The 14432-nt window shown below is 30.4% G+C and overlaps 1 protein-coding gene across 3 annotated transcripts in view; it reads left to right on the top strand.

Moving 5' to 3' along the window:
* Positions 1 to 229: 229 nt before the first annotated feature.
* LOC143063484 (NGFI-A-binding protein 1-like) overlaps positions 230 to 14432 on the top strand; it is a 37048-nt gene continuing 22845 nt past the window's right edge. The window contains exon 1 of one of the 3 annotated variants that reach the window (XM_076235665.1): positions 230 to 449. Coding sequence is in view for 1 of the 3 variants with exons in the window: in XM_076235663.1 (XP_076091778.1) it covers positions 7044 to 7068 (25 nt within the window). In the remaining 2 variants the exon portion in view is untranslated. Of the gene's footprint in view, positions 450 to 605; positions 740 to 7028; positions 7069 to 14432 lie in introns of those variants that run through there. The other 2 variants (XM_076235666.1, XM_076235663.1) reach the window with 2 other exon arrangements.

Raw genomic sequence — 14432 nt, 5'->3', positions numbered from 1 at the left:
AATATTTAGATATAAATATCCTAGCTCTTTGGAATTTTTTATTTCTATTATTAACTTATTCTAAAATTACTTCTTTCATTTTTTTCTTATAAAAACTAATTATTTACCCATCAGTTGTTGATACTTCCTAGACCTTCTTAATAAGTCGTATTTATAATCCGCTTAAACTTGTTTGAATTCCCCCGGTTAATGACCCCCACACCCTCCTGGGGAAATACGTCATAAGTTCCTACCCACGACAGCAAATATTCACGTGGTATCCTGCCCAATCAGGGTCGGGATATGAAGGCACGAGGAACTATAGTGTAGTGACGTAGATCGATCGGCCATATATGGAAAATTAACCCCCACCCAGACGTACGATACCAGGGACGGGAAGTCATTTACTTTAATATAGACATAATACATTGTTAAAAAATAATAGAAAAGGGAATATAAACAAAACAAAGGTAAGTGAAACATACGGATGTAAACATTATAGACACGTGTACACAATGTGCAGACGATAAGTCGATTATGTACCGACCCCCGGGGTCATGGGAACAACGCAGCTTGTTTGTGTATTATTTATCTACACGGTAACTCTATGTGTAATGGATTCATCGTAATGTATCAAAGTGTGATTAAAACACGAGTTAGTTTTATTTAATAATAGTGTAGACGAAATATTGACAAATTCGCGGAAGTATGGAAAGTGGGTGGAAATGGGAGAGAGAAGCCATGTCGGTTTTTGTTTGAGGTACTCAAAGGGGGGAATTTTATGTAAAATTTAATGAGGTATGGTAAATAAGAGCCTGAACACATTCAAGTATCAATAATGGTTTTTTTTATTTGTGAAATCACACAATGTCCTCAATGACAGGATACAAAAGTAGAATAATGATCTGTATACCGGTTCATCGCTGATAAGTACCCCCCTTTTATTATTATTAAACTCTAGATGTATGTTTTCAAGAAATGATGTTTATGCATTCAAAACAGAAATTAAAATAGTCTGTGCTTTCATCTTCATTTTTAGTAGAATACTACATACAATGTATGCTGTTACTGTTAATACTGTTACTGTATCTTTATAGTGGATTGTAGGAGTTATTTCCCTTTTTACAAAGATGAATCTGTGTATTGAATTAATAGACAAATACAAAATGAAATTTAATTACCCACAATGTAATAACAACTCTGGAAATACAACATAAATAAAAACAATGTAATTAATAAATGTTTGAAGCACATTTACATGTATATTGAATTTATCTTTGTAAACATGTATAAAAATGAAACCCATCAAAATGTATTGAATATATGTTTGTATACATGTATTAATGAAACCCAGCCTAATGTTCAGGAATTCTGTATTTATGTGTAGTGATTTCCTGTATATTAGCAATCAAATAATTTTTCATCCAGTCAGGCCATTCATTAGGAGGCGGTACCCAGAAATTTTTATATAAGATTTTCATGGAATAAATTGAAAAGTACCACCTAGAAACGTGGAAAGTACCAGTCAACATGAAAGATAATGAAACCCCTGCATCCTGAATGAGCTTCTTGCATTACTATTATAAAATTTTATCCAATCCAGCTAGTATTAATTTAGCTTTTAAGAAACCAGCTTTGTAATTAAAAATCCCATTGTACCTACAGTACATGTAGATGGTATTCAGTAACTACAAATGTAGGTATATTTGTTCAAATTCAATTGATTTAAATTATCATACCTGCCTGGCTAGTTTAGAATTCATATAATACAATTTCCTTAGGGAACTTTTTTTTGTGCTTTGTCTCTGGACATTTTGTTATTCTTATATATATATATATATATATATATATATATATATATATATATATATATATATATATATATGGATACTTTAATTGTTTCATGGTTTTGACAAATTCTAAATACTATCCTATACATGACTGTATTTCATCAAACACTTTTGTTTATGATGGTAAAGTTAAACAACTATTACCAATATGAATCCATTCTCATAATAACTAAATATTTGTTGAGAGTACTGTAAATTCCGAAATTAGTGTGATTTTGTCATTTTAGACTTAAATGCGATTTGAATTTTTGCAATATTGAGGGAAAAAAACCTGTTTAATTTATATAGGAAAATTTCAATATGCGAGTTTAAATTATTGCGATTTTAACCCTGTTGTATTTTTTGCAATAATAAAAATCATTTCAATAATTTCTGAATTTACAGTAGAATGAATTCTCTATTGTAATTCTGTTCACACATCCACTTTGGACATTACTCTGAAGAAGGTTATGTCTTTTGCACTGTTTTAACATTGTTATTTTGAAAGCCTGCATAAAATTGTAGTAGCCAATATTTCAGTACATTGAAGAAGGTACACCATTATTTCTGGTTGATCAGAAAGAAACACTGTACTTTGAGTTTGCATGTAAAATGATGATTCTTTTATAATTTTATCATCTTGATTCAAGATATATCTACAGTCATTCCCAAGGTCACGGACATTGGGCAAAGTTCAGTAAAAATTTGTTTGTTTTGCTGTATGACTTCTAGAATTATGTGCAGTTAAACAATAAAAATCTGTTTACTCAATATTTACTTTGAAATTTCTATTCAATTTAATGAAAAGAAAATTCATAATTTGGAGTCATATATACCTGTACTGGACCAGTTCTAAAAATGAGCAGTTACATACTAAATGTATAGTGCTTTATGAACCATGGACGGGGGTCCATTTGAGGTTATATAGCACCTACAACAATGTACAATGTGTTTCTTTTCATTGGTTGAAAATAAGATTTATATTGTACAGTGTAATGTATCAGTCATTGGCATCTTAGCTTAAAGTACAGTAACTGACAAGGGCCAGATTTGGGAAATAATTTATACATGTACCTAAAGCTAGCTTTCAGCTCAGATAAGGCCAGAAGTCACAGCACCTGTGTGAATTATGTAATAAATTTCTTACAATATTTGAATCATTTTAAACAGTTGATGAATAACGTAATCAATAAGGTCTTGTTACTACATTTTTGAGAACTTTTATTGTAAACAATTTTAGTTAGAATTGTGTCCAATGACCATGCTTGCCAACCAAGAACGCTGATATGACTAAAAATAGAACATAGGGTTAACTGCTAGTTTTGTCTATTACTCTATTAATTTGAAACTTTTTATAAATAGAAAAAATCTGACAATGGACAAAAGTATTCGAAATGTTGAGCTCTACGAATTGTTCATGCATGTGAAAACTGTCAAACAACTTCTCATAAGAGTAATTGCCCTTATATGACAAATTTTATCAATTTTTGTCTATCCTACAGGAAGGGAGAAACTTTAACCTATTAAATGATCAGCAAAATAAATTCTTCAAAGAAGTCCAAATGGCGAAATAGTCAATCGAATTCATATTTGGGTTATTGCCCTTTGATGATGATTTTTACCTTTCTTTAGGCGTTTATGCCTCAATATCTCTTAAAAATTATATGAGATGGATAGAAACTTAAAAAGCAAAAGATGATCAACATGAGAAGATCTACAATTGAGACAATATGGAAGAAATCGTCTGTAACTCCTTTTTTGAGTTATTACCCTTTGATGATGATTGTCAACATTTTTATTGCGTTTTGCCTAATATATTATTAAAAATTATAAAATCATAATAGATAAATAGACACTAACAAATCTAAGTTTGCTGATATAGTTAGAAGACTTTCACTCTTTATAGGAGTAGTTATTGCCTATAAATGAGAATTTGCTTACCCTGTTTCAGATGGCAAAATTTGGGGTAATTTGCTAATTTGCATAGCAGCCATTTTGCCTTATAATGACGACAGCCATTACAATAGGATTATATACCGGTAAGCTCCATAAATAAAAATGCCAGTATGCCAATACCTATGTCGAATGAACAATTTTTTCGCATATATATAGGTGAATTGTACGTTTTTGGCTTCTGTCTGTGTACAAATGAACATTGTCTACTCTGAAATCATTCGGCCTTTTTAGTTTAAAAATCGGAAGCGTAACCATGGTATAATTGCTATTTAAGATCAAATAAAGTGAGGGAAAATCGTAAAATAGCAAGATTGAAAACAGAAATACATATATATGCAAGAAGATATTGTTCATGATTTGTTTGCACATAGGGAAACATCTTGTAGGTTGAATTTTAAAGTTAACTTTTAACTTACCTGCTTTCTCAAGTTTTCGACCAAATTCTTTTAAAAACGATGATTTCAACCTTTCCATTTAGTAAACAGTCAAATTTTAAGCATTTTCCCTTAGAATTACTCAAAATTTTTGTAAATATTCGTCAAAGGAAGTTTATAAAGATACATTAGTTTTAGATACATGTAAAAAAAGGACTAGATTATCTGCAAATCTGAAATAAATTATATTTTTAATCTTAAGCTAAGGGAAGTAATTTGATCAAAAGGGACAAAGTCACGTGGTGTAAATCATTTGAATAAAGTACCTTTGATTTTGCCATATGTCGTGTTTTGAGCAATATATAATAGATAGAGAGAAACTAAACAGATTAAATGATCAGGAATCAAAGATCTACAAAACTTTACCCACAAAAGCAAGATTTTTGTCATAATTTCATTCTCTTTTTCAATGTTTGATGGTTTCCTTTAGCTGAATATGCAAATAGAGTAAGGTGAGCAACAAAATGTCTTTTAAATTGATTGCATATAAATATTTTCACATTCTGGAATATTGAAGAGTAACTCTTCAAGTCATATTGGATTTGTTTTTCATCCTACTCAAATGTTGTATTTAACCTCCAGTTACTACAGGTTCATTATTGATAGTTAGATACTGAGTTTTCATGCTTTTGTGGGTAAAGATGGTATGGCTTAGGACTGTAATAACTACAAATTTAGGTGTTCAAAGAAATAATTCTCTATACTGGCATAGGTAACCAGGTCCTGTGCTGACTTTGGCCAAAACAACAAAATCAAATATTCCCAAAAATATAACGTTTCCCTCAATCCAAAAAAAATCATACCCACGAAAATAAACCTGATACATTGAAAAAAAAGTCAAATCACAAAAATACTGAACTTAGAGGAAAATCAATTCGGAAAGTCCATAATCATGATAATCACATGGCAAAATTAAATAACAAAATGCATCAAAATTGAATGGACAAGAACTGTCATATTCCTGACTTGGTACAGACATTTTCAAATGTAGAAAATTGTGGTTTAAACCTGGTTTTATAGCGCTAACCCTCTCACTTTGATGACAGTCTCATCAAATTCCATTATATTTACATTGTAAAATGAATCCACAGTATATGGCTGAGATAAAGGCCTTACATATATAGCAATAATAGCATCCTATTATTATAATATGTATGAATATAGAAAATAATTATTTAACATGACACTTTGTACATATTGCTAGAGGAAAATTTGTACTTTCTATTATATAAACATGTTAACTTTGTTGAAGAAGGAAATGTTTTATTTGTAAAAAAAAAAATGAAATAAAAAAACGAAAATTATCATAATTGTTATACTATATTTCGTGTTTAACATGTCTTTAGACATGTATTTATTTGTATGTACTGTTACAGTAGAATTCATTTATATGAAATGACGACATGAAAAGTCGGTTAGTCATGATGCCATCTTGCTTCTTTTCTAATTTTTTTTTCTGCACTTTTAGAGACAAACGAAAGAGCATATATATCAATAAATTAGAATGAGCGTTAAACTTTAATATGATTGGAAATTCCAAGTCTTATCTTAATTTTTATTTACAATTATATCATGCATGTTATCATGTTGCTTTTAAGTGATGAGTTCAGCATAATCTCCTTTTGTGGTCAGTTATTATATTGTTTTTTATTACAAAATGCACATCTTTTATCATCACAATCATGTTCATTGGAAATCCCACATTATTTGCTTTTGTAAGGAACTATTGATGTGGATTTCCCAGTAAAAGATAAATTCTTTGAAGAAGAAAAAAATGTATGATCATTATTTAGAGCTGAGATTTATTTTACACTTTAGATACAGAAAATAGTATGTAGTTATCTAAAAAATAAAGACATGCATTTAGTATGATTATAATTTATCATATATTTAGACTGCACTTTGGTATTTGAAAATCAAAAATGAATTTTACATTTAAAAACTTGAATAAATCGAATACGAAATTGTAAGTTCTTCTTCAGGCTTGAATTTGAGAAAAATGTGTCTGACTATGTTCTATAGGAATAGAGATATCATTGGTGTGATATATATGTAGCTTAGGGTGATCTGATTATTAACCGTAGAAAAAATGTTCAATTTATGACGCAGTTTTAGTCCATGTAGTTTGAAGATGGTCAATGAATTTATCATTTCCCTGACTATTAAATTTCTTCCTGAAAACAAACACTGTGGGAAGAATTCTTAATCGTGTTTTAACAGTTAAGTTGCATTAAAATAGATCAGACATTGGTTTTCACTAGTCATTTTCAGGGCCCTTTATATGTTTATAGCTTGCTGTTAGGTGTGAGCCAATGCTCTGTGTTGAAGACTGTACTATCTTTTATAAATTGTGATTTGGATGGAATATTGGATCATTGGCACTTATACCACATCTTCTTATATCTATATATGTACATGATGTACATGTACGAATGTTGTAGGAATTTCAAATTTCCAACGATTTATCACGAGGATTACATTTTTTTCCCCATCTGATACATGTATGTATTCAATCTTTCAACATGATCGAAGGATCGAAGGAGCAAAAATCTATACATGTATTTTACTGAATTTGATGTTTGGCGAATACAACAAAGTTTTATGACCAAGGGCCCAGGTTATTGACACTGAAGTATATACCCTGAACATGTACAACATACAAGAGATGTCTTCCAAGGTAAATGGTATGGAAAGAAAAAAAAATAAAAGTGCACTTCCTCTTTCTTTCCCTCATAGGCATTCTAATCGCTGGTTTTGTAATGTTTTTGATTTGTGACAACTACTCGGTTTTCAGGAATTATTGTTTAAAGCTTGTTTAATTTGAGGAGATTTTAAAAGACGGATTATGTATTATCATGATTATATATATGGTAAGGATTACATTTGTGAAACATTACCGAAATCTTATTTCCAAAAATGAAGTTGATCATGTACATGATGTATTAGAACTGTACACACATGAGGTTGAGAGTGTCAGTCTGAGTTTGTGTATCTTATTTACACTAAGATATTTTTGTTAGATCAAAATGATAGATTTCAATATTAAATTTAGGAGTGGTGTTGTTCAGCGATTTGAATTTATTTTATATGATAAATGCAACATATCACAGTACATTTAAGTATATATCGTGGTGTAAAATAAAATGACTTCTGGACTTTGGCAAGTGAACACTTTGAATGTTAAGAATCAAAATATTGTTTCTGCTTATAGACCCTTATACACTACATGTGAACACATTTTAAGTTGGCAGGGTATGCTTTGTTGTTACTTGTTATTTTGTTATGCCTAGCCGTGGCAGAGGGGGCATTAAGTTTTACTCTTGTCCATTTGTATACATGTCCCTCTATATGTACGTCCAAAAATTGGTTTTGGTTCGTCTGTTCGTCCATACATCCGTCTGTCCCGCTTCAGGTTAAAGTTTTTGGTCAAGGTAGTTTTTGATGAAGCTGAAGTCCAATCAACTTGAAACTTAGTACACATGTTCCTTATGATATGATCTTTCTAATTTTAAAGCCAAATTAGACTTTTGTCCACTGAACATGGAAAATGCTAGTGCAAGTGGGGCATCCGTGTACTTTGGACACATTGTTGTTGGATTATATTTTTGTGTTATTGATGTACCATACTATTAAATTTTTAAACTACATTAGATAGATATAAGTTTTTAAAACCAAAAAAGATCAATAAGATAAGATCTGAAAATAGGTCAGAATAGATGAAATTGTCAGTTGTCTTCTCATAGAACTAATGGCACTTTAAGGACCATTTTTATGCCCCATCTATGATAGTACTAGTAGAGGGGCATTATGTTTTCTGGTCTGTGCCTTCATCGGTCTGTCCGTTCATTCGTTCGTTCGTCCCACTTCAGGTTAAAGTGTTTGGTCAAGGTAGTTTTTGATGAAGTTGAAGTCCAATCAACTAGAAACTTAGCACACATGTTCCCCATGATATGATCTTTCTAATTTTAATGTCAAATTAAAGTTTTGACCCCAATTTCACGGTCCACTGAACATAGAAAATGATAGTGCGAAGTTCAGGTTAAAGTTTTGGTTAAAGTTTTTGGTCAAGGTAGTTTCTGATGAAGTTGAATTCACATCAACTTGAAACTTAGTAAGCATGTTCCCTATGATATGATCTTTCTAATTTTAATTCTAAATTGAAGTTTTGACCCCAATTTCATGGTCCACTGAACATGGAAGAGGATAGTGCGAGTGGAGCATCCGTGTACTATGGACACATTCTTGTTATTTCCCTTTTTTTGTGTTTTGGGCAAAAACTATAGAAGATAATAAGTAAACGATAGACTGAAAAAATGATCAGCAATACTAGATCATCAAAATTATGTTCTATTTTACAATGTTGGAGAGTACCCATTGTTGGATGCACAAACAAAGTTTATGTCTGCCTTAATTGTTTTACTAGCTGAATTAACCCATATAGGTAATATAAATTCACCAAACAAGATAATTGTGCAAATGTTTTAAAAACTTGCTGTTAACAACTTTTAAAAACATAAACTAGTGAATAGAGTACAAACTTAAACACTACTGTTCAAGGACAAAAGTATTTGTAATCTACAATGTACTATTTGTACTCTATTTTTCACATACATTAATTGGTTAAAAGGTTATTTAGAAGGATTTTTACACACAGGATTCAAAAGAGTCCCTAGTCAGTGTTAGAGGCAGTGAAAACTGTTTGTCTGAAGTTTATTTTGTGATAATTTTGTTTTCTAAAGTTTCAGTTTTTTCCCAACATTACTACAGAAGATAAATTATGTTCAAATTTTTATCAGTGAAGAATATCATATATCAGCCACCAAGCCTCATATAATCATATAGCATGCCAAGATAAAGGAGGGCAATCAAACATGGACCACCCTAAAAGGAGGGGATAGTATTTCCTCAGATTTAATTGAACGTAGGCATCTATACTACTACAGCGAGAGACCAATTTTATTGAGCCTAAACTCCTCTGAAACCTTACAAAGTCAGATGTGTTTGTGATATGACTTATAGAAGTAGTGTTTTGTACATATTGAAATATCCCAATTCAGAGATTATGTAATCGTTTGTTATTTATATGCTTTTGCGCATGCTAAGTCGATGTACTCAAGAAATTTAAAGACTCTTGGTTTAACACCTCCCTAATTGTATCACTATTTCGCAGGCATCTAAGGAGGCCAGTTTAACACTTTTATCATGTTTATATATATATAAGAATAGATCAAAACATTCCTGATGTCAAAACAATATAAAACAAAATCCAAATGATACAAGTCCCTTAAAAATGATCATAGTCTTCAAAATTAAAAGAATAATTCTACTCAAATGTTTTGTTGTTGCTTGAATTCTAATGCTAAGTTGATTCATTTGTAAAGTTGAACTTCAAGTTGAAGTTGAGTTGATGAGTGTTCTTTTCTGTATTATTGTCATTTTGTTTATTTTCTTTTGTTACCTATTCTGACATCGGACTCGGACTTCTCTTAAACTGAGTTTTACTCTGCGTATTGTTGTGCGTTCGTTTTTTCTACATTGGCTAGAGGTATAGGGGGAGGGTTGAGATCTCAAAAAACATGTTTTACCTCGCCGCATTTTGCGCCTGTCCCAAGTCAAGAGCCTCTGTCCTTTGTTAGTCTTGTATGATCTTTAATTTTAGTTTCTTGTGTATAATTCAGATTTCAGTATGACGTCCATTATCACTGTACTAGTATACATATTTGTTTAGGTGCCAGCTGAAGGACGCCTCCAGGTGCGGGAGTATCTCACTGCATTGAAGAGCCATTGGTGGCCTTCGGCTGTTGTCTGTTCTATGGTCGGGTTGTTGTCTCTTTGACACATTCCCTATATCCATTCTCAATTTTATTTTGAGTCTTTTGAGTTGGCGTTTCTTTTACTAAAACCCTGTTCACACTAGCTTTTTATATCGATCTAAATTTGATTTGATTTGAATAAAAGCAGTTAGCGTTCATATTTCCTTCAATCCTAATGATCTCTTACTGTCTACTCTTAACCGCTGTGTGTTCACTGTCTACTCTGAACCGCTGTGTGTTCACAGGCACAGTAAAAATGCAATCCATTTGACCTTATTATTCTTGAAATTGTAAACTCGGTGTACAAATAGATATATTTGATCAAATAAATGTGTTGATACACAACCTCGCAAAAAAAATAATGGACAAAGTTATTAATTGTTTCACTTGAATTACAAGTTCAATTTTGATACTGCTGTTCGTATATTTTTTTTTTTTTAACTTGCAGCCCTTTGATGTTATTTATCTATTGTGTAATAAACTGAAAGTGTAATTTGCTGCCATACATGTGCACAAATTATTTTCTATTCAATTGTACTAGTTTGGAATGATCTCTGCATTCTCATTTAAAGCCAGATTTGTTCACTTTAGATCGATTCAAACTTAACTACCTCTTTTGGTGTTTTATTATAGACTGATTCAAAACGTTCGCATTGGACTTACATCTATCCAAACTGAACCAGTCTAGTTTAAATAGATCTAAATGTACAAGTTTAAATGGAATCTAAGTATGTGAGCTGTTCAAATAGTTCATCTTTTACTCCCTGGTTAAATATGGAAGCACTGCTTTCTGGACCACACTAAACATACTGAACAGACTAATGCTATGAAAATTGAAATGATTTGAGAACAGTATTATTAATAAATGTGTTCAAAAATGTAATTTAAAATTAAAAACTAATAATGCTTATTGAAAAATAGTATTACTCAGACTTAAAATGCAAAGTGACCTGATATCTAAATTGTTGCTCAATAAAGATTGAGTAGTGAAAAGGTGACATATTTTATAAAATATGCCTGAGATTAACAATTTTTAGTTATACTATTAAATTGTCCAACAGTAATTTTTAATCATATAATTTTTTGTGATAAAAATTCACTTGGAAAACTATTACATCAAAGTACACCTATGACAAATATGTTATGCCAATTTTGATTGGATATTAGTTAAAAAAAAAAACATGATAATATGCTTAAAAATTGTTTTATAATGGAAAAGTGCTGTAATTTTTTTTAGATTTCTGAATGCAACATGTGTGCACTAGTCTTTGTAAAATTGTTGCATTTTACCATCTATATATATACTAGTTTTGAAATGAGGATTCTTGCATATCATTTTGAAAAAGCCTAAATAACATGTGCAAATTAAAAACCTAAAATACATTTGTATATTGGCTTTATTATTTTTAAGTGTTATAATAATGGTCATGATGGTCTTGCTTGTTCTGTTTTAAATTATTTGAAACTAACAAAATTTTAAATTAGAAATGTAAAAGAAGTCTGAATACTTATATATATATATTGTGTAATCCCGAAACTAGGTGCCTTTTGTTAAATTGAAAAGGCAAATGAACCTGACAAAAAAATCAGAAATTATTAGTACATGTAAGTAGTATTGATTTAGAAAAAAAATAAAGAAAAAAAGGAAACATTTATTTAAAAATTCTGCACTGACAAACTTTCAAATTATTTTTCCTTTCCGTATATGTTATTGGATTGCATATATTTAAACAAGTTCTGAAAGTATGTTACACAATACAAGCTGTGAGTCTTTTGATAAAACATTGGGAGAGAATTTAACATAAAAAGTAACAAAAATGGACAAATCTGTTGAATTTACAATTGTGACATATTCCTTCGCAAAAGCATGATCTTAAATATCATTTATTATTTCTTCAAATGTTGCTAGAGTTAAATTTCAAAGACGCATGCATCAGGTGAAAATCAGAGAATCTTTCAAAAATTTTCAATTTCTTCATGCTATTTATTGATTTAGTTTATTTGAAGTGGAAATAACTTTTTTTCTAATTTCATTAAAAAGTCAGGTGTAATTTATAAGTACTCAGATCTTTTACAAATCTCATGAAATTTTCATGTTAAAAAACTGTTTAATGTTTATTTTGTAAAGTTGAATCTTCATGTAATAACAGTTTTGTTCATAAGTTTCATAGCCTTTGGTTATGCAAGCTGATCACACATAAAAGATTAAGAAGGAGGGAAAATTTAAAATATAATTTTTTCGGTCATAATTTATCTTTTAATATGATGGATTTTTAGAAGGTATAATACAAATGTATAATAATATAAAAAAAAAATATCAGTTTCAGAAATTTTTATAGTTCATTAGATATTCGAGATTTAATATCATTAAAAATTCACATTGATGACTGAGAACTCAGAGTGACACAACGTTGAAGATTAATTTTACACAATGTATACTTGCATTGAGCCAGATTATTGTGGCTATTTTGATGTGGCAAATTATGGAAAGTGGCATTATGCATCAAGAGAATACGGAAATCAATTGCGAAATAAAGGTAAGAAAATCAAGTCTTAATTTTGTCCAAATGTCAGAAAATGATGATATTTTTTACAATTTTGCAAATTTCCATCTTTTATCTTGAAATTTTCCAGTATTGATGACTGCATCTGCTTTCAGATTTTTTGCTTTTACAAGGAAAGGAATTGTTTGATGTTGCATACACTAGAGTTTTTGTTACAGAAGTGTCATATATCAATGTTTTAAAGACTAGGTTTTTCACGGTTTTATGAAAGTTTTCTTTGATTTCAATTTTATGGAAGAAGAACATTGTAATTTGTAATTCTGTAATTTTTGCATAAAATGGATCATATTTGAAACATAAAAATTGATATGTAACCATAGCTTGACATGTAGAAAATAGAAATACTGAATTAAAAATGAATTACATATTAAATGAAATGAATTAAGTATTACATGAAACCCTGTTAATATGAAAATCTTCAATTTCATCACTACTCGTATACATGTGTATATATTGAAAATTCGAAAATGTTAAAAGATAGATGCAAGGCAATGTTCAGCCCTTAAAATATTCTTATAGAAAACGTACTGTGGATTCATTTATTTTTTGTGGATATTTGATTTTATGGATTTGTGAAAGTCTGCATACCTACCAGCCTTGTACAATTAATTCTTTGATAAAATTGAGAATGGAAATAGGGAGAATGTCAAAGAGACAACAACCCGACCAATGAGCAGATAACAGCTGAAGGCCACACATGGGTCTTCAACGCAGCGAGAAAATCCTACCCCTGGAGGTTGGCTTCAGCTGGCATCTAAAAATAAAGTGTACTAGTTCAGTGAAAATGGATGTCATACTAAACTCAACTACATATTAATGCACAAAATAAAAAAAGATACAAGACTAACAAAAGAGGCTTCTGACTTGGGACAGGCATAAAAAATGCAATGGGGTTAAACATGTTTTGTGAGATCTCAACCATCCCCCTATACCTCTAGACAATGTAAGATAAAGAAACACACAGCAATACCACAGTTAAACTTGGTTTAAAAGAATTCAGAATCTGATATTAGACGAGGTAACAAAAGAAACAAAGCAAAATGACAATGATACATACATTAGCAAAGTACTACTAGCATGCAGTTACTGCTAAGAACTGGTTTTAGAATAAATGTGTTTATTTCTGATGCAAAAACCCTGGGAGTGAATCAATGTTAATACCAAAATATGCAATCCTTAATGTCATAATGACATGAAAACATTATCTCAACTATATCCCTTCTGAATAAGTCTGTTTAAAGGTTTGGTTAGGTTTTGAGGTATGCCGACATTTTGTGCTTTGTAAAGAATATTACCTTAAAAGATTGGATTTGAAATTCCTAAACATATAAGATATTTGCATGTTGATTAATATATCCAAATGATGTTCTTGTACCAATGTTAAATTTAGTACTTGTTTTGACTAGTTTGTGCACTTGATATAAAAAATTCTGGTGTAACAATTTTTCAGTAATACAGAGATTTCTTTCATTAAAATTAAAAAAAATGTTACTTACACGAGTGAATCGAACATTAAAGTTGAGATGTATAAAAACCAGAAGATGGTGACAATGAAATGTTATCATCTAAAAATGGATAATTAACAATATGAATGAAAAATCATCTCTTTTATCATAAATTTGGTATTTTGATTTACCGTTAGAGATGTGGATATCAGTATCCAGGAAAGGGCAGTGTACTAGTAAGAAGAATAGACAGTTTAATAGTTGAACAATGGCTTGAAGAAGAAATAAATCTTAATTTGTAAGGAGTTTTGTGCAGCTTCAGAAGCCAGTACATAGTTGGAACTTTCATTGTATTTGGTTCTGCTTGTAAAGAGGTATCTAAAAGTTCATGTTTGTTACTGATGTCATTTTC

This window comes from Mytilus galloprovincialis, chromosome 2, assembly GCF_965363235.1.
Source record: "Mytilus galloprovincialis chromosome 2, xbMytGall1.hap1.1, whole genome shotgun sequence".
Classification (NCBI taxonomy): domain Eukaryota; kingdom Metazoa; phylum Mollusca; class Bivalvia; order Mytilida; family Mytilidae; genus Mytilus; species Mytilus galloprovincialis.
Note: the sequence above shows the minus strand (reverse complement) of the source record. Positions and strands in the feature narration are given on the sequence as shown.